The 20,116-nt window shown below is 41.6% G+C and overlaps 1 protein-coding gene across 1 annotated transcript; it reads right to left on the bottom strand.

The window, feature by feature from the left end:
• Window positions 1-18,420: 18,420 nt before the first annotated feature.
• On the bottom strand, window positions 18,421-19,800 carry LOC105991472 (coiled-coil domain-containing protein 121-like). The gene has a single exon (XM_013024116.1). The coding sequence runs from the start codon at window positions 19,798-19,800 to the stop codon at window positions 18,421-18,423; it is 1,380 nt and encodes a 459-aa protein (XP_012879570.1).
• Between the last annotated feature and the right edge of the window lie 316 nt (window positions 19,801-20,116).

Raw genomic sequence — 20,116 nt, 5'->3', positions numbered from 1 at the left:
CCACAACTATTTTCCATCTAGAAACATTTTAGTTTCCCAGGCATTTTTTTCCAATTGTTTCAGTCTGCTAAAATGCACTCATCCAAAGTATTCTGACTGTCAAGCTAAGTAGAATTAACAATATTTATAATGTCTGACTTTCACCATCATCTTTCTCCAGTGGCTTACAACTATAAATCCTAGCTGCTCAGAAGACTGAGATATGAGATTAAAGGCTCAAAGTTGGACAAGGCAAACAATTTCTTTTTTTTATTGTGAAAATACTGTACAGAGGGGTTACAATTACATGGGCAAGATAATGAGTACATTTCTTATCAAGCATTGTAGCCTCCTCCTTTGTTTCCCCTTCCCATCCTTTCCCATCCCCCCCCCCCTGCCAAATTTGTAAAGTTCGTTTTGGACATAACGACTTGTACATCTCATTGTTGCAATCGGTCCACCTGTAACCCTAGTTAAACGATTCCCCTCCACATATTATACTGACATCAAATACAGTGTAAGCAGGGGTTATACCATGGGGGAGGGACATACAAAGCAACAAAGAAATAATCTTATAAATGTATTAGAAACAATCGCATGGAAGAAAAAACCATTTGAATACATATCTTAGTGTTCATTTCCCTAACATCAAGGCAAACAAATTCTTGAGGTTTGTTTTCTCCAATTAACCAGAAAAAAATCCAGGGGCAGAGTTATGGCTCATGTGGTAGAGCACCAGCTGTAAATGACAGCGCTGAGCAAGATCCAGAGGTCCTAAGTTCAAGCTTGAGTACTAAAACTCTATATACCCACTAACGCACTGGCCATCTGTCCTTTCCTCCTTCCCTCCACCACCCTGGATACCACCTTTCCACTATCTGATTTAGTAAAGTCTTCGCAAACAAGAGGAGAGAGTTAATTAATAAAATGGCATCCTTTCACATTTTTACCGCTCTTCTTCAATTTTTAATTAACCTGAAATAATTGTACATGTTAGTGGAGTTCAGTGTGGCATTTAACACATGCATAGACAAAATCAACATAATTATCATTTCCCCCTCAACTTTTTGCCCCCCCTCCCCTTCGCCGCCCTTCCCTCCCCACACCCAGGGCCTTTGACCTCCTCTTTCTCAAGGATTTCTGAACAGGTGTCTTCCCCTCTCACAAATGATTCTGATTATTAGATGAAATAAACACATACTTCCTTTAACCTCTACGTAAACCCAGCTATAAAACATGGAGAAAATATGTATGAAATAAATATGGCAAGTTGGAGGTGAAATCCAATTAAATGATGTTCTTTACTGTACAAGCCTAGGTCATTTTCTTGAAGCATTGTGGGTTCCCATTTGTATTTAGTGTTTTTGAAATGACCTGGTTCCATATTTCTTTCCCTTAGGGAGCATCTCAAGAAGAGACATGCTGCCTTGTCTCCTTGTATCCTGTTCCTTACATGCGGATTACATGGTTCTGACACTTCTCATTTCTTACCTGGACAATACAATTTTGTTTGGTAATTCTCGTATTTTGGGGAAAACAACTTGTCATTTCATTATGACCTAGGCACGTCAGGTCTGGATTTGATGATTTGTGAGGTATGTCTGGAGGAATGTTTGCTCTGGGACTAATTATTTGCCCAAGTAATCATGAGCATTATGGGTATGCTGTCCAGTGTGCTCCAGATTTTTACTATTTTCAGGCTGGCTGATGGGACGGGATCTTGGCCTTCTGTAAACAACAGGTGTGATAATCTACTCTGATCCTTTCAGATTCCCCTTCTCTGGCAAAGAAAAGAATCTTCACATGCTTCTAATGATCAACCCTGTTGAACCCTGAAAAACTCCTCCCAATACTTCCAGGCTTCTCTGTGCAGCTGTGTCTGTTCTCAGATTTGTTTCTGAGTTCTGGAGATTAGCTATCGTGGTCTTACTGGACTGTCATCTCCATCTCTACCTTCTCCCTGCCTGGAGTCCAACTTTTGCATGGGTTTGAATTGGCCTAAAGTTTGGGTTTGTTTTCTCGGGCAATTGAAGAGTTAAAAGGCAGGAAAGTGTTAAAACAGAGTACATTTATTCGAAAAGTGGGGGGGGGGAAGCCAAACAACAAAGGAAACAGCAAAAGGGACCGCAAAAGGAACTCCTTGTAAAAGGAGGGGGTACTCTGGAATCAGGTATCCTTAGTGGCTCTCCATCGCTGCTATTTAAAAGGATCCTTTGGCTCCACCCCTTCGGGCATGCTCCTGATCTGATTGGTTAAGGGGTAGACACCCGTACATTGTGGAAAGTGCCTTGATTGGTTAGCCTGCCTCAGGGCACCTGTGCAAGTTTCTTTATAATTAAATCACCCGTCTCCAAGCAGGAGTTAGGAAGGGGCTCTGAATTGGATGGAGGCCCGGGGCACTTGAACTTGGATTTGGTGGAGAACGGAAAACACATTTAGAACTGGGAACTCTGGGGCTCAATGGATCTTTGCTGAGTCACATTCTCCGGGCCATGTTGGAGTTGATCTTGGCTATCATCTTCTATCCCTAACTACCTAACTGGGGAGGCTGAATTTCCCCTTAGGTAGGGCTCACCTCAGTTGTTTTTCACCTCTAGAGATCTCCACCCTTTCTAGACCTGATAACCAATGTCCGGTATTTCATATATTTAGCTGTTTTTGTGTGTTCTTGTTTCAGACTGTGTTGTATGTGTGTGTGTAGGTGGGGGTGGGGGGGTGGGGAGTCGGGTAGGATGGAATCTGTCCCCGCTATCCTATCTTAGGGAGAAGCAGAATTCTTCAAGCAGTGTACCTGTGCTGTGCATATTGGATAATCCCAAGTATTTGGCTGATGGGAAAATGAGATACTGAGAGACTGAAGGCCTATGCTTAGGACCAGCCCCAGTGGAAGTGCACATCCACGTCTTGAAGAGAGCAATTCTATTAGACTCTTTTCAACATAGCACATTACTTAGGCATAATTACATTATAAGCCCTAGTAAGAGATAGAATCACAATTATGTTAAACTCTGTGTTTAGTGCCCAGTGTTGCAAGCGTTATGGTCAATGAGCTTAATTTGTAAGTTAGAGTTTATTAAATGTAGCCATTTACATGTGTCTCTGTTTTAGGAGGCCTCTCTCTAACTCTTAGGACTAAAACTACTGAAATTGAAAAAAAATTCCTAATAAGGCTGACGTGCTTATAAAAAGGCTTATCATCTTGATTTTCCTTTGCTTGAGCAGAAAAGGAAGACATTCCTAGAGTCTGTTTTGGTCTGTCTATCACATAACACGGTCCTTGTGAAGCTCGTGAAAACTATTTCAGAGAATGTTTTCTGAAGAAGCTGCCCACTTCTGGCTCAGAGTCCTAATAGGAACTGTTCATATCCTGGATGGCAGCAAATAAGAGAGTAGGCAAACAAGAATAGGCAAAGGGAGGCAGTTAGGACAGGAAACTAGACACCAAGAAGATTGCATTATTTACATTTTATGCATTTACCTAGGCAACTATAAAAAAAAAACCAGGTAGGTTAAATGGATGTAGGACTAGGCACAGGCAAGATTCAGAAGCATAAATTATTCCCATTGGTAAAGTGATAAAAACATAACTAGGATTGCCTCTAAGGCATTTGCTTCTGCTGCCCTCTCCCAAACGTTCAGACCTTCTGAGGTCCCAGGACATCATGCTGGCCTGAGCTTCCCAAGCTCTACCTCTCCAGCCACAGTAGTCACTCTTTTGCTTGTGATGTTGACCTTCTTGAAGCCCATCTTTTTTTGTTTGCTTGATTGTTTTATTTAAATTATTCTTAACTTTAATTTTCAGTTCTTCTTAAGAGCTTGAAGTTATCCTTAAGTGGTTGTACAAAGGGGGTTCAATTCCACGTGTCAGTTTATGAGTACAATGCATCTTGATCAACGTCACCCCTTCTGTCTTTCCAACACCACCCATGCCCTCAAGTTACCTGGTGCCATTTTCACATAACTTCATTGAATGTTATAACTGCATTCACCCATCCTTCCTCTCTCCATTCATCTGCCCTCCCTCCCTTCGATACTTTATTTTTCCTTTTATGTGTGTGTGTGTGTGTGTGTGTGTGTGTGTGTACCAGTACTGGCATTTGAACTCAGGGTGCCATCCCTTAGCTTTTTTGTTTAGGACTGGACACTCTTAACAATTGAGCCACAGCTCCACTTCTGACTTTTTGGTACTACCAAAGCCAGGGCTGTCTTTGAACCTTAATACTGAAAGCTCAGCCTGCTGAGTAGCTAGGATTTACAGGTATGAGCCACTAGTGCCTGGCTTGAGGTCCACTTCCCCTTGGCTCCTTGATCCACTGGTACAAGGAACTTACCACTTGTATTGTCAGTACACTTTGCAATTCTTTGTCATTCTTTTAAAATTTATGTTTCCTGCTTTATAATGGGTATAATATATAATTATAATAATATCCATATGTGAGCAAAGTATACATACATGTAATCCCACACATATGTAACAATCTATAGACCTCATCATGATGTCTTGGTTAACAACTGACTATATGTATAATGATGTATGCCATATAGCCCAGGAGTATGACCAATTGTACTGTGTGTAAATACTTATGATAGTCACATAATGATTTAATCAGTGTTTTGCTTCTCAAAAATTCTCAATTATTTCATCCTTGACTACACATAATATTTAATTCTGAACTGGATCTAACTATAAATACCTTGCTTATTTTATATGTACATATATATGTATGTGTATTGGCACATGCCAGCACTGGGGTTTGAACTCGGGGCCTAAGTGCTGTCCCTGAGCTTTTGTGCTTTTTTAGTTTCTACCATTTGAGCCACAGCTCTACTTCTGGCCTTTGGTGGTTAATTTGATATGAGAGCCTCATGGACTTTCCTTCCCAGGCTGGTTTTGAGCTGAGATCCTCAGATCTCAGCCTCCTGGGTAGCAAGGATTAGAGTATGAGCCATCAGCACTGAGTTCTTTATCTATCGTATTACTTTAACTTCTTGAAGTCCTCTCTCTTGGAGCCTTCTAACCCGTGTGAACATGGAGTTGGGCTCTCTAAGGTTTTCCACATATCCATTTCCCTGTGCTCTCTTTGGCTCATTTTGGATATTATCGTTGCTTCTCTTTTCCACTGGCTCATCAATGGCTTGGATCTCATGTCTCCCCTCTCTAGGAATATTTCTGGCACATATAGCTTCCAACAGTTCCTAATAGTTTCTTGAGAAAAGGCAAAAGGAAGGCAAGTCCTTAAAAGCTTTAATTAATGAATAGTGAGGCTAGAGAGGGAAATCATTTTTCCTCAGATAATGAAGACGTTGCTTCATTATCTTCTAGCTTCCAATTGTTGTTGAGAAATATGGTTTTGATTTTTTTAAATCCCTCCCAGGAATAGGCTTTTTGAAAACATTATATAGGTAGAATCATAGAATTTGCATTCTTTGATGTCTGGCTTCTTTGCGCAATATTATGCTTGTGAGATTTACCACACAAATATGTAATAATTATTGCACAAACAGCAGTAATTATCCAGTCTCATTGCTATATGGAGCTATACTCTATGAATAAAATTAAATCTATTTGTCTCAGTTGTTCATTGTTCATATCATCTTGTCTTATGAATACAATATATTGCTTATCTTATTTGAGAATATTAATATTAACTATCATTTTTCTTACTTTTTGTGTAGTCTTCAGTTTCCCCTAAATTACTTTAAAAACCTGACTCAATTAAATCTTTTTTTTTTTGGGTCCGGTCGTGGGGCCTGAACTCTGGTCCTGGGCGTTGTCCCTCAGCTCTTCAACTCAAGGCTAGCACTCTACCACTTGAGTCACAGCGCCACTTCTGGCTTTTTTCTTTTTTCTTATGTGGTGCTGAGGAATTGAACCCAGGGCCTCATGCATGCAAGGCAAGCGCTCTATCTCTGAGCCACCTTCCCAGCCCTCAATTAAATCTTTACATTTTATTTTGTTGTATTTGTGGCACTGAGGTTAGAACTCAGGACGTCTTGTTTGCATGGCTTGTGCTCTACCACTTGAGACATACTTCTAGCACTATTTTGCTGGTTATTTTTGAGATTTGATCTTGCAAATCTTTCTATCTATACTGTCTCACACCATGATCCTTCCATTTTCAGTTTCTTGAATAGATTATAGATGTAAGCCACTGGCACCGAGCTAAGTATTTGTACTGTGTAATGTGTGTTTTCCTCAAATTTCTGATGGCCCTTGGCTTTCTTGTTACATAATAAGTTGCCAGAAAGCTGTTTGCTGGAACTCTGTACCCAGGATTAGATAATTTAACTGTGGTCTTTATTCGTTGTGTGTCTTCCTGCGTAGGGGGACATCTAAAGTTTTTTTCTCTCTCAAGGTGATCATGTTACTCAGAGACTACATTTTAAGCCGAGATATTATCATAACTACTGGCATTTGGGAGCCAATAGGGGAATTAAAGCTCTATGTTCATTTATGACACTGGGTTTAGTATGGTTTCTCATCTTAAATGAGCTTGGAGTTCCCATCCAGAGAGTTGCTTAGCCCTGTCTGAGAATAAACCTGTAGTCTTTTAGTGGGGAGGAGGAAAGAGAACTTGAACTTGCCTGGCACTTGGGTTTGGTGATGTCATTGTGGGAGAGGATGTCTATTATTTCAACAAATCAACAACCAGTTCTGTGGTCTTAGTGGCATCTTCACCTCCACTTTCAAAAGTACCTAGTGCCGGAGTTCTCTGTAAATTCAGCCAACATTTTCATGACTGAAATTTCATTTGCTTTTCCAGAAGTTGGTTACTATTGTCTCCTTCCCCCTTCTGTCCTTTGTATTTTGTGCCCTTAAAATACTTTAACTGTTACATTGTAGAGTTTTAGGTAAAAGGGTGGCAAAGAAAAGTCTTATTTAATATATTTTTTCAGTATGGTCAATTGAGCTAAGAACCTCATACTTGCTCATTTATTAAACAAACACCCTACCACTAGGGTCTAGGGCCTTTTGTTTTAATTTTGTTTCTGAGAATGGAAAAAAAAAAGATGAGCATATAAGTATTAAATTTCTACAATCTCATTGTGTAGAGAATGGTCAATGGGTAAAATACTAAAGGAATCCATAATCACACAGTGCCCACAGGAATATCCTAAAGTATTGAGGGGACATAACCTGACCAAGTACAGTAAGTAGACAGACAGTCTGAGATGATGTATGAACAAACATTGCAAGTCGGAATTTCTTCAAAGGCTAGAAGCTGACCACCTTTGCCAGGAATGCTGTCATACCAGGTGTGGGAAAAATTACTTAAAAAAATAACATTTCAGAACTTGTAAAGTTCTGACACCTTTGTAGGTCCACAGAGCTCTCCTGGCTCAGGCACATTCCAGAAGACTTAAGTCAAGCTCTTGCCTGAGCACACAATGAAGACAATTCCTGGCATCATGAATATGACCCTGTTCTCCTTGTGTTAGGGGGAAAAAAAAGAAAAAGAAGAACTGAATCTGAGCCAGTTAATAATGCAGTCCACTGGTTTGTGCCCAAGACATCAAATCTCAGATGGGTGTCCATTCCAAAAGATGATCTATGCCTGCAGGAAACAAATAACCTTTCTCCCAGTGTGTATTTTAAGGCTCAGTTACCTTGAAGTCACCTCTTTATACCAGAGGCAACACCCCAAATTAGTCTCCATTCACAAATTATCTCAGATGGATGCAGCCTCCCTGGGAAAACTTAAAAGCCTATTTCACTAGAGAGGAACTGCTGCCAAGAAGTTAGCCTGGGAGGATGGCAGTAATTAAATGATGATAATATTTAGGATCTTGCAGGTGTAACAAAGCCTCCTTTCTTTGTCTCAGGTGAGGACACGTTGCCTCTGTCTGGGAAAGAAGGTAGGCATGGGAGGACAGAAATCCTTGTGGGGGGTGTGAGAAAGGGGAAGAGGAGATCCAGAAGGCAAAGGAGACCCAGGAGGGGAGGCTGAAAGGAGAGATGAATGCCAGAAGGGACTGAAGCTTAATGTTAATATTCATTTGAAATGGGCCCTCTGGCTTTCCAGCCCAAGACATTAGACTAGGTGAGAGATGGAACAAAGCCACGTTCTTTGTTAAGTGGCTTATTGTCTGTGGGAGGAGAGGAAAGAGAATTGTTGCGTGTCAGGAAGGTTAGAGAATGAATAAAAAAGAAAGACCCTAGGAATGGTATATGTTTTAAACAATCATGGTGTATTTTGATGGTGTATGCTTGGCTAGGAAAGCAAGGCTGGGAAAGCCTTGGGTAGCAGCCTCTTGTCAGTCTTATTATGCTGGGAAGAAAGATCTGGGAAGATGGAAATTTGTGTCTGAATAACCAGCTTTTCTTCTTTCCAGCCATGAAAGTCGATTTAGGAAGGGGAGACTGCACCCCTCCCCAGGCCAGCTGGCCTACTGGCTGCCAGCCCTCACCCCTCCCAACCCCCAGGTGCACTGACAGGTCGTACTGCCCCACCCTGGGTGCAGTGAGCATGGTCAGACCGTTTTGTCTGCACTGGGATGCATTTGTCTCAGGAGTAAGGTTGATCCAGAGGTCAGAATGATGGATGCATCCTGTGAATCTAATAAATAAGTAAATTCATGCTAAAGCAATCTCATCTGTTCTGCCCACAAAGAGGATAAATGGAATGCACAACTCAGGGCTCAGGGCCAGGGTTGCAAACACGTGGGAAGGGTCTTTACGTCTCAGTCATTATTACTTGAATTGGAGGGATTCCATCTACAGGCCAGAGTCCCCGACCAATCTCACCACCATCTATGCTGGAATTGCACTCTGCCGGAATTGTACCCTGTCTTCCACAGACTGAACGTTGGAGGGTCAAGGGGCAGTCAGAGATCAGAATGCTTGTTGCATTCATTAAGATTCTCTGGGCTGGAGTTACTGTGTAGGTAGCAGGAAAGAAAAGGTGATGCATTTGGCCACAGAATCTTTTTACTGAAGAAAGGCAATGTTGACCTGGGCAAGCTTTTAGACCCAGCACTGTTTACTTCTGAAGTAGGCCTAAGAGAAAGAAGTTGGGATATCCCACTGCAGGAAGACTGAGGTAGAGAAAAGAAGATATATGGAAAAGGAGGAGCCATGCGCTCCTCTGTACTACCATTACTGTGACAGTCTCCCCTTTTAAATATAATATACATACATCATAGAAAACTTAGAAAGCATGGAAGAGTCTGACAAAGGAATTCAAAGCTCAAGGACAAAATTAAAGGATCCCATCTTTAACCTTTTAAGGAAGAATTTTTATCATTTGGTCATAGTTTTATGTCTTGTTCCCCTCTTTTTTATTTTTTAAATATATATTTTTATTGTAAAGATACTGTACAGAGGGGTTACAGTTACGTGAGCAAGGTAATGAGTCCATTTCCTGTGGAGCATTGTTACACCCTCCTTTATATTTCCCCTACCATCCCTTTCCTCCTCACCTCCCCATTGTTCCCCTCGTAAGAGTTATTTTGTGGGCATTTTCCAAGGACATACATCACCTGAAAAATCGTATCCTTTCGAAACTCAGCTGGTTCATATTTCATAGAATGAATAAGTTGCAAGTTATTTGAACCTTTCTTGATGGTAGGCATTTAGATCACTTTAACATTTTCTTCTTTTATTTCATTTATTACTTTATTTTCACTTTTGTGCTAGTACTGGGGCTTGAACTCAGGGCCTGGGTGCGTCTATCCCTTAGTTTGCAAAACATTAGCTGTGGAGGAAAAGGCAACCCATATATTTCTCTGGTTTACACAAGTGCAGGTGTGTATGTGTGTCTATGTTTGCATATGGTGTGTGTGTATTTGATATATGTGTGTGGCATGTGTCTTTGTGGAGTCTGTTTGCATGTAGTACATGTGCATTTTTGATATGTGTATGTATATGTGTGTAATATGCATTTGTGTAGTATGTCTGTGTGTGTGTGTGTGTTTGGTATATCGTGTCTGCATGGTGTGTCTTTGCATGTAGTGCATTTGTGTATGTTTGGTATATGTGTGTGGTATGTCTGTGCATCTTTGTGGAGTCTGTTTGCATTAATTGCATGTGTGTCTGATATATGTGTGTAGTATGTGTGTGAATGTGTGTGTGTGTGTGTGTGTGTGCATATTTGGTTAGGAAAAGGGAAAGTGCTGTCGCCTTGTCTCAGGTGTGCCCTTGGATTTCTCTGACTCCTGAAACTAATCTGCCTAGCATCTGTGTCATCCACAGCTGAGTGGAGGTCTTTTGAGGTGGCTTTGCCCTCAGGGATGGGCAAAGGGAAGGGAGCTAGTAGGGTTTCTTCATTGGTTCACATACCTGGGAAGGATCACCTCTTTTCTCTGGAGGCAGTCAATAACCAAATGACCACCATTCCCCCTTCTTCTTTGGCTTCCTTCAGGACATGGAAGCAAAAATCTCTCAAGATTTCTCTATAGGGGATGGGAAGGTGGCTTAGTGGTAGAGTGCTTGCCTAGCATGCATGAGGCCCTGGGTTCAATTCCTTAGTACCACATAAACAGAAAAAAACCCCAAAATTGGCACAAGTGGTAGAGCGCTAGCCTTGAGCAAAAGAAGCTCACGGACAGTGCCCAGGCCCTGAGTTCAACCTCCAGGGTTGGCAAAAAAGAAAAGAAAAAGGTTTCCTTATAGCTCTTGTTGAGAAAGACAATGAGCACATAGTGTGACTAGCCTGTTGCTTATGGACAGAAAGACAGAGGCAAGTGTGTGCAGTACTCATCTGCATAACGGGGGAGAGAGGCACTTGAGCCTGGTCTTCCTAGGACAGAGTTTGTGCACAGTGTGTCAGGAAAAGCTAATGTGTTGGGTCTCACCCGGCTTTATCCATGCTCATTACACTTCCTCGTTAATGTTTGGATGCTAAGGCTCTGCCTATCCTTTACAGTGGAGCAATTTTACCTCTGGAAAGAATTATCCCTTAGTAGACATGGATGACATGGCAGTGGGATTTACCCATTTGTATGTTAGTTGAGTCAGTCTAACCTCCTTGGTTTAAACTCATATCACTGTAGGGATGAATGCGGCCCTTGAACATGGCAAAGGCACCCACGGCCACCTGCCACCTGCAGCGGCTCCCTCAACCTTCTCACCGCGCTTCATGTGCAGCCCTGGCTGCTCTGCCCACAAACCCGCAGAGCCAGGAGTTTTGGCAGGCTTCGCGTGGGATTGTGATTACCTGTCCTTGGCTCCCCGGACCAAGGACAGCAGTTTCTGACTCCCACAATAACATCATGGGTCCATGTATACACATCATTGTTATGCACACGGAAGCTGTCATTTTTCTACCTCACGTGGAACCTGAATTACTGATACCCATCTGCTTGGTTCTGCCCTCAGAAAAAACCATCAGCTTCAGTGCTGCAGAATGTGATTTTATTTGGAAATAAGGTCATTGGACACGTAGTTAGTTAAGAGTGGTGGGTTCACCATTCCAATAATGCTGACAAGAAAAGATGCCACACGAGGCAGAGATGTCTAAACTAAGAGACTCCACGAGATTGAAGTCATGTTACCTAAAGTCAAGGACTTCCAGAGGCTGAGGGTGCAGACCTGGAGTATACATCCTTCCAGGAACGTTGAGGGGAAACACAAGAGCCCTGTCAGTATCTCCACCTTGATTTTCCAGTCTCTAGAACCATAGAGAACAAATTTCTTTGTTTAAGCCATTCAGGATGTATCATTTTCATATGCAGCCCTGGGACTCGAATGTACCCTGTAAGAGCTCAGAAGTATTGTAGACTTTGGAGAACTCTTTTCTCAGCATACCTCTGCCTTTGAATGATAATCATTTATAATTGGTGAAATGTCCCAGAGAAAGGAAATCCTTTGTTTGAAATTATTTGTTATAAGAATGAAGCACAGAAAAGTCAACTTTGGCAAGTTGCTAATTATCTGCCCACTGTTAATCTCATATGCTTTGTCTCTGCCTTAGAGCTAAGTTGGGAAACAGTGTGGCCACAAATGAGCAGGTAGGGGCACTGGAGAGGTGCTCAGCCAAGTCTCACCAGAGTTTTGTTTTGGTTGGTCATGGGGCCTAAACTCTGGGCCTGGGTCCTGTCCCTCAGTTCTTCAGCTCAAGGCTAGCAATCTAATTCTTTTTCTGCTTATGTGGTGCTGAGGAATCGAACCCAAGGCCTCATGCATGTCAGGCAATCACTCTACCACTGAGCCACCTTCCAAGCCCTCAATAGGTTTTAAGTTCCTGGTTTTTTTATTTTTAATTTGCCAACAGAGAAGGGCAGGAACAACTAAAGCACTTACTGTGATCCTATAAAATGCCAAAAAATGTTCTGAATTTTGAAAAGTACTTTTCACCTTGCCTAAAGATGAATGCCTTGGGTTTCTAAGTTCATGTAGAATGATCTAGGCCAATATCACATTTTAAATGTCTTTCCCGAAAAGCAACTGCTAGGTACAGAGGCTGAGCCAGGGCTCTGGAAACAGGGAATGCTATTGGAGGTCCAGCTCTGCTCCCATCATGGATGGGTGGAAAGTTAGCATGGTGCACTCTTGCTACTGGGTCTCCTTTCAGAATGGGATGACCAGAAGCACCAAACTCCAACTCCAGATGGTGATTTGTCTGTCTGTCTGTCTGTCTGTCTGTCTGTCTATCTATCTATCTGGATTGTTTTACAAAGAAGCAGGAAGAATTGGGTCTTAGGTTATAAATGGTGCAGATCAGAGTTCTGAGACAGCAAGATACCTGCCCTGACTCCACATGAGAAGAGGCCAACTGGTAGTTTGCTCAGAAGAGAGAGACATAATCACTTTGAGCACAGAGCTGTGGAAAAGATTTACAGAGGGTCAAAAGTGATTTTTAAAAATACAAACCTTGGTATTTTCAACCCTTATTTTTCATGAAGAGAACCCAGGGCTATAGTAGTCTATGACCATCTAACTTTCTTCTCCAAAGACAAATACTACTTCTATAGAAAGGATGTGTGAAGGAAGCTCAGACAGAGTGACCAGGAAAGGAATTGGAGCACCATGGCAGGGGTCTGAACAGCAAACCTTGACAAATCAAATCAAAGAACTCCTAAATCACATCAAATAACTCTCACTGGTAGAGTGTTTGCCTAGTATGCACGAGATCCCCTGCACCAAAGCAAGAAGGAAAGAGAGAGAGAGGAGAGAGAAAAGAAAGAAAGAAAGAAAGAAAGAAAGAAAGAAAGGAAGAAAGAAAAGGAAGGAAGGAAGAAAGGAAGAGAGAGAAAGAGGAGGGATGGAGGAAGGAGGAAGGAAGGGAAAAGGAAAGGAGGAGGAAGGAAAGGAGGGAGTGAAGGAGGAGGAAGAAGGGAAAGAAGAAAATTAAGCAATTCCCTTGTCTAGCGTCTCTGCCTTATTCAGCATCAGACCATGCCTCTCCCTCCAGCAGTATGTGTGCCTGAGAGAGGTGGAGGAAGTTTCACCTATGTCTTCAGAGAGGTGGGGGAAGTTTCACCTGTGTGTATGGGGGAAGAGAGGGAGGGCACACCAGAGAATTACCTCATATGTTATTCTCTCTGCTTTCTGAGTCCAGGTATTTTCTATATGCCTGTAAGAAACTCTGTAGGAAGGACTGAGTTCAGACTGGAAGTGTGAGGGAGTCAGTTCATCTGCAGCAACCACACCCCAGCTCACTCCCTTAGAAAGATGTGAGGGGAAGAATGTGAACAAAGGGCTGTGTACTTGTCTGAGAGTAGGAAGGAGGTGAACTGGAGTGATGTGGGTGGGGGAGGGAGGAGAGGAGAATGGTGATAGTGCTCTGACTCACTGAGAATTGCCTTGTTGGACCTTACATATTTTCACTGGCTGAGAAGCAAATTTAAATGAGTTTAACTAATACGGAACATTGATTTCCTTTGCACAGTGCAGACAAATGCATTGAACTTATGCTTACATATTGCCAGGGTAGAGGGAAGTTCTCGCAATCATTTTTTTCCCTAGGTCACCTTTAATATTGCTCAGCTGTCCATTTGAGAAACTGTATTCAAAAATAATGTCTTAATTCAGCAAGACATCTGATAGTTAATTATCCTGCCAATATGCATTTCTTCTTTGTTCTTTCAGAGAAATAAAAAGAAAATGCCAATCTCATTTTTCTAGAGCCAGTTCATTGTCTATGTTTATAGCACTACTGAATATATATGATCCCCTCTCCAGCAATTGGCCCCTAAGCTTACCTATTCACCAACCATTCAGCCAAGTCCAATGATGCTATTTTTTCATTGGTGGCAGTGAGGCTGTGGCTTAGAAACCACTGGGCAAGAAGAAAGCATGTTATTCTTTGTTAGCACTCCTGGTTATACTACATCGTCATTATGGTTTCATTCAGCCTCTGGATTCCTTTAATCTGACTTTAGGTGACAGTACAGAAAGAAAATGATGCTCTTATTCTCATATGCTTTCATTGTTCAAATGGATGTAGAGCCTGTGAACTGCCACTTCTTAGGAACTAAAGAATAGTTTATCTAACCTAGTTATCATGATCATATTGAGTTCCACAATAGGACAGTTCACAACGCTTCTTCTGTGGAGACTGTCTAGGAAACACTTTCCAGACGTTTAAGAAATTCTCAAGCTTATGAGGGTTCCTGGCTTCCTGTTATTTTCTTTCTCCTGCTTCCCTCTACCCTTATTCTAATGAATATTCAGCCTGCATCCTTCAACCACAATTCTGAATAAGATGCTTCCTGTTTTTCCTATTAAAAATTGACTGTTGTCCTGGGTAAAAGGGATTGTTTAGTAAGAAACTGCAGCTGGGAATTCCTGTTTATTTTTTATTTTGACCCTGATTCTGGGGACAGCATAAATTTCAGTTTCAAACAATACCTTGTATATTTCAGTAGACTCTGTAATTCAATTCTTTTTATTTCTAAATTTCTCTCTCATATCACAATCATCAATTCAAAAGCAGAAGTGAAATATTATTAATTTCTCTTTTCTAGTGCCCAGGATAATGCTTAGAACAGAGCAGCAGCTCAATTAAAATGTGTGTGTGTGTGTGTGTGTGTGTGTGTGTGTGTGTGTAGGCACACATGCATGCATGGGTTGATACTGAAGCTTGAACTCACAGCCTGGGCAATGTCCCTGGCTTTTGTGCTCAAAGCTAGCACTCTACCATCTGAGCCACAGTTCCACTTCTAGGTTTTTGGTGCTTATTTGGAGATAGAGTTTCATAAAGTTTCCTGCCCAGTGATCCTCAGATTATAGTTGTGAGCCACTGACATCTGGCTCAATGAAAAAAAATTTTTTTGGGGGGGTCCAGTCGTGAGGCCTGAACTCTGGGCCTAGGCGCTGTCCCTCAGCTATTCAGCTCAAGGCTAGCACTCTACCACTTGAGCCACAGCGCCACTTCAGCTTTTTTCTTTTTGCTTATGTGGTACTGAGGAATCGAACCCAGGGCCTCAGGCATGCAAGGCAAGCACTCTTCCACTGAGCCACCTTCCCAGCCCCTCAATGAAATTTTTTGAGTGAATGAAAATGCATTACACATAAGTTCTAGAAAGAAGTACTAATTATATGCCAGTATCTTTAGATTAGAGAAGGATAGGGAGGGAGGAATATTCATTTGTGTGCATTTTTGGCTAAGTAGTAATTATATAAACATGTTGTAGCATGAACTACGTGGGTCCAATAATTGATTTTTTTTCCCTCAACACAATGGATTTTTCCACACTTTAGTCACTCAGTAACTGCTCCAGGCTTACGTGATTACAGCAGCATCTTGGATCCTGGTTGTTCATTGTTTGTTGAGTACCTGGGGATTTAATAGCTGAAGATAGTTTGCACACTGATTTCATAGTTGCTATCTGGAAAGGCTAAGGGTGTTCTTGAATAAATAATACACACTCAAATGATGGTTTTGTTACTTGAATGAGAATTATGACAAAAACATGTTTGAAAGTATGGTTCCAAATTAAATAAAAGAAAAGAAAGTTCGGTTCCACTAAAGCTGTTTATAAGCATATAGACATTGGACATTTAAGACATGTAGCTTTTTGAGCTATGATTTAGTCTTCGTGAATTAGCCACATGGAAATGTCTAAGTGTCCCTTGATGACTGAAAGGAGACCCTCAAGTTTCCTTCCTGTACACCTTATGGATAGCATTTGCATTTGCTATCTGGGGAAGGAGATATAAATACAAAAGGAAATACCTTTTCTTAGTATTCCATTTTAAAAGACTGTGAATATTATTTCATGAATCCTAAGTCTGGAAAATGTGAGCTACATTATCTACCAAAACCCTTTAATAGCTTCCTGTTGCCTAGGGATGAATGACCACATCTGGGTCCTGAATCATCCTTTTTTCATTCTTCTCAAGTAGTAACTTCCAGTTAAAATGATCACCAGCTTCAGTTTCCCACACACCCCCTTATCGTCAATCCTTTGTGTACCCTGCTCCTCCACTTCTGGTCCTTTTTTACATGGAGACACTTATCATTGAGAAGCTTCTTAGAGACAGCTTCCGGATTCCTAATTTTACAGAGAAACTGAACATCTATAGCTGAAAGTGTCTATGATTACAAATTTGAGATCAGAGTGATCAAAACTTTTCTGGTTATTATATATATACACACATATATAATATGTATACACATATTATATGTGTATATATGTGTGTATATGTATGAAAATGTTTGAATTCAGCACCAGCTTCTTTTTGAAAATTCACGATTTTCTCCTTCTGCATTTGAATTGCTGTTCTATCAAAAGTAGCAAGCAAGACTGCAATTTAGAGGAGTCTAGAAAAAGCTCCTTAAACATCTTGACTTGGAATTTGGGTAGTTTAAGAAGACTAGCTAAGCCATACAGGACGAGGAAGTCACAACCTGTCCTGGACTTCTTCATTTGGACAATTTAACATATATATGAGTAACTGCTGATTATATTAGAAACTGTCTTTTATTTAGTATTATTTAAAATAAGTACTTAGTATGCTTTTGGCTAAAAAAGCTACATTAAGATGGTATTATTTTAATCACATTAGTTTTTTTTTTGTTGTTCAATTCCTAACACTTGGAGCAGCAAGAGTAGAGAGTAGATTTGAGAGACCATGCCACTCTTAATGTGAAAATTACCTCTGTACTCCATTATCTCAGCTGGGCAATGGATAGCTGTCACAACAGTATCTATCTCCTATGGTTACTAAGAAAGGAAATGCATTAATTACCTTAGCATAGCTGTGGCCACATTCCTGACAGAAAGGGAGGAATTAATTTTAGTTTGAAGTTTCAGAGGTTTTAGTTCATCGTGGCTGGCATAGTTGGTTTGTGGGACATTGTATGGCAGGACATCATGGTGGTGGAAACAGGTGCAGAACTGTGCTCATGGTAGTCAGGAAGCAGTGGAAGGGATACAGGAAGAGACCAGTGAAAGATGTCATCCCCACAGACATTCTCCAAGTAACCTACTTCCTCTAACTAGGCTCCACCTTTTCCTACCTTCCTTCAACTCACAATAAAGTTAACGAGCTCTTTTGGGCAGTTGGAGATACAGTCTCAAGGGCTTTCCTATCCAGGATTGGCTTTAAACAACAATCCTCAGATCTCAGTCTCCAGAGTAGCTAGGATTACAGGGATGAGCCACCAGTACCTAGCCAAGGCAGTGTTGTTGTTGTTTTTAAACTAATCACAGGTAAGCTTTTATTTTTTTAGTAGCAAACATTAGTTAATAAAAGTATATGTTTCTTCATAAAAATAAAGCTAGAAGTTAAAAGCACAATGAGGGAGCTTCTTTATTTTAATCCAATTTTAAATTAATTAATTTTGTATTTAAAAATGGAAAATTGTGGCAAGTGATCTTGAAGTTTTCCATTGCTAGCATTTCCTAGAAAACACATGCTGAACACATTTCCCTAGAAAGAGGCCTTACCATAACATAGGACCATATTCACCAAGCAGGGCTCTTTCTCCAATTTATGACCCATCCAGTCTCAGTCTACCACACACATGAAAGATACAACATCCCCTAATAAAAGTCCACACCAATTACAAGAATGTAGCTCCTAGTTTTATCTAATGAGCACAAATCTATGGAATTTATGAAAAAGAAAAAAGGCTCTTTGTAAACTACAAACTATGTTAAGAAAAAAAACTGAGTAAACGAAAACTAAAATATATACTATAATTGGGTAATTTTTCTTATCATTAGAATGTCAAACTGCTAGATAAAGGGATGACACACAACTCTTTAAAAGAAAAGTTTTTCAAATCTTTTGCAATTTTAAAATTAGAATTTTAATTAGAAACATCTGGGATAATTTTGGTACCCTCAACAGACCCAAACCAGAGAAATGATTCAGCCAAATGTGAATCTCAGGCAATCCAGGATCATTAAGTCCACATCCCCAAAATGAGCTTCCATGGAAAAACACAGCCAACTCCATCCTTTATGCTGGAGTATTTTCCAGTAATAAGCTGCTATTCCAAAGGCTTCTTCATAGCCCTATGTACCACTCAGCAATATTAGTGCTGGTTTTTATTCCATAGCTAATTGCAGGAATCCCTTTGGGTTTACTCTTGATTTGGCGCCTAAGGAGTGGCTCCTTGGGACCCTTGGAGCAATCTGCACTGTGGGGCACACATTATCCTTGTTTTTTCTCTGTGTCTGCAGTCGCTGTCTCCCTTTCTTTAAGGCTTCCAGATACCACTGCTCCTCCTTCAGCATCTGCTTCTGTGTTTTTAACTGGTTTTTCACAGAGTTCAACTTTTGGTACTGTTGAGTTAGTTCCTGCAATTCTTTCCTTATCTGCCTGTTTGCTGCATTGATGTCATAGCAGAAATTCAAATGAACCTGCCTGGCTGTCAATTCTAAGGCCTTGGCCTTCTTCTTAAGCTCTCTTGTTTGATTCTTTCCATGCTGCATTATATCTAGTTGATTCAATTTTTTCTTTAGCAATTCCCTGCGTTCTAGGAACTCGAAGTGGGTCGACCGGTCCTTGAAAGGTGTCTCCATCAGGACTTGGTCTGTCTCTTGCTTTAATGCCTCTAATTTCATATTCTGTTTCTCTTTTATTTTCGTAATGTGACTCACTGTCTGCAACTGGCGCTTTGCATTGGACTGCTTCTTTCTGCCCTGCATGAGCTGTGCCTTTAGGTCTGCATTTTGTTTTCTGTATTGGGAGACTAGTTCTTGTCTCTTTTGTTCTATAGCCCCACATTGTTGGAAGTATTCCTCCCACAGTTCCTGATGTTTCTTTTTACGCTGCTCGTTTATTTTGTTCAGATAGTCCACAAAGAATTTGCTGTCATCATAGACATGTAACTTTTCCTCCAACAATTGCTTGCTCTCCTGCAGTAGGGGTTGTTGCTTCATTTGAGATTCTTGTTTCTGTTTGGTCAGTGTCCTCAGGGCTAGCACTGCTCTTTTTTTCACCGTTCTCTCCAACTGTGTTAGCATCTCCGGACTCATATATTCATTTAAAATGGTAAGATAGGGTGATTGTGGAGAGGGAACCTCCGAGTCCTCAGCCAAGGAGATGGAGGAATCCAAAGTCTCACTGGGGGTGTTGTAGAGGTCCCTGAAGGTGATGAACGAGGAGCAAGCACTTAGGCAGGTCTTGAGGGTCTGCCACCCAGGGCTACAGCTCTTCGCTGAGGTCGATTTTGGATGTTTCCACGCGTAGGAGGAGAATAAACGTGTCAGGATCTCCCTGGCCAGGAGGTCCCCCACTGCCCTCGTTTGGGGGTTGTTCACCTCCTTGCTCTTGGGAGAGGGAGGCTCCTGTGGTCCTGAAGCCTTCTCTGGCTGGGCAAGGGCCCTAAGTCTCCCTGCTGGGGCCCCCTCTCTTTGGGGGCCCACTGTGAGGCGCACTCTCCTGGGGACCCTGGGGTCGGATGCTGTTTTGGAGGATCCCATCTTGTCTCACCCGCCCAGGGACCACGACGACCAGCTCTCTTCCTGTCAAATCTGCAGTTTACCTTCCTCTGGTCCGACACTTCCAATGCATGGCGGATAACCAGGTTTGCTGAGCTCGGGCCCGGGCCGTTGCTGTCGCCTGGGTTCCAAATTGGAAGAATCAGACCCCAGCAGGTCAACCTGGAGGAAGTCCCTCTAGCCACACAGCATCTCTGTGGTTCTAAGGGCGGGGCTGGAGGAAAGATGGCGGCGCCCAGGAGCGGGGCTGGGCTTGGAGGAAAGACTTGCGGTTTCCTCCCTGTTTCTTTTGCTGTTG

The sequence above is a fragment of the Dipodomys ordii genome, unplaced genomic scaffold, assembly GCF_000151885.1.
Source record: "Dipodomys ordii isolate 6190 unplaced genomic scaffold, Dord_2.0 Scaffold4, whole genome shotgun sequence".
In the NCBI taxonomy this organism is placed as follows: domain Eukaryota; kingdom Metazoa; phylum Chordata; class Mammalia; order Rodentia; family Heteromyidae; genus Dipodomys; species Dipodomys ordii.
The sequence above is the reverse complement of the archived record's forward strand: the minus strand, read 5'-3'. Positions and strand labels throughout refer to the sequence as shown.

What these genes read in the sequence shown, in the direction of transcription:
- LOC105991472 (XM_013024116.1), bottom strand. Translation starts at nt 19,800, where the DNA reads ATGGGATCCTCCAAAACAGCATCCGACCCCAGGGTCCCCAGGAGAGTG.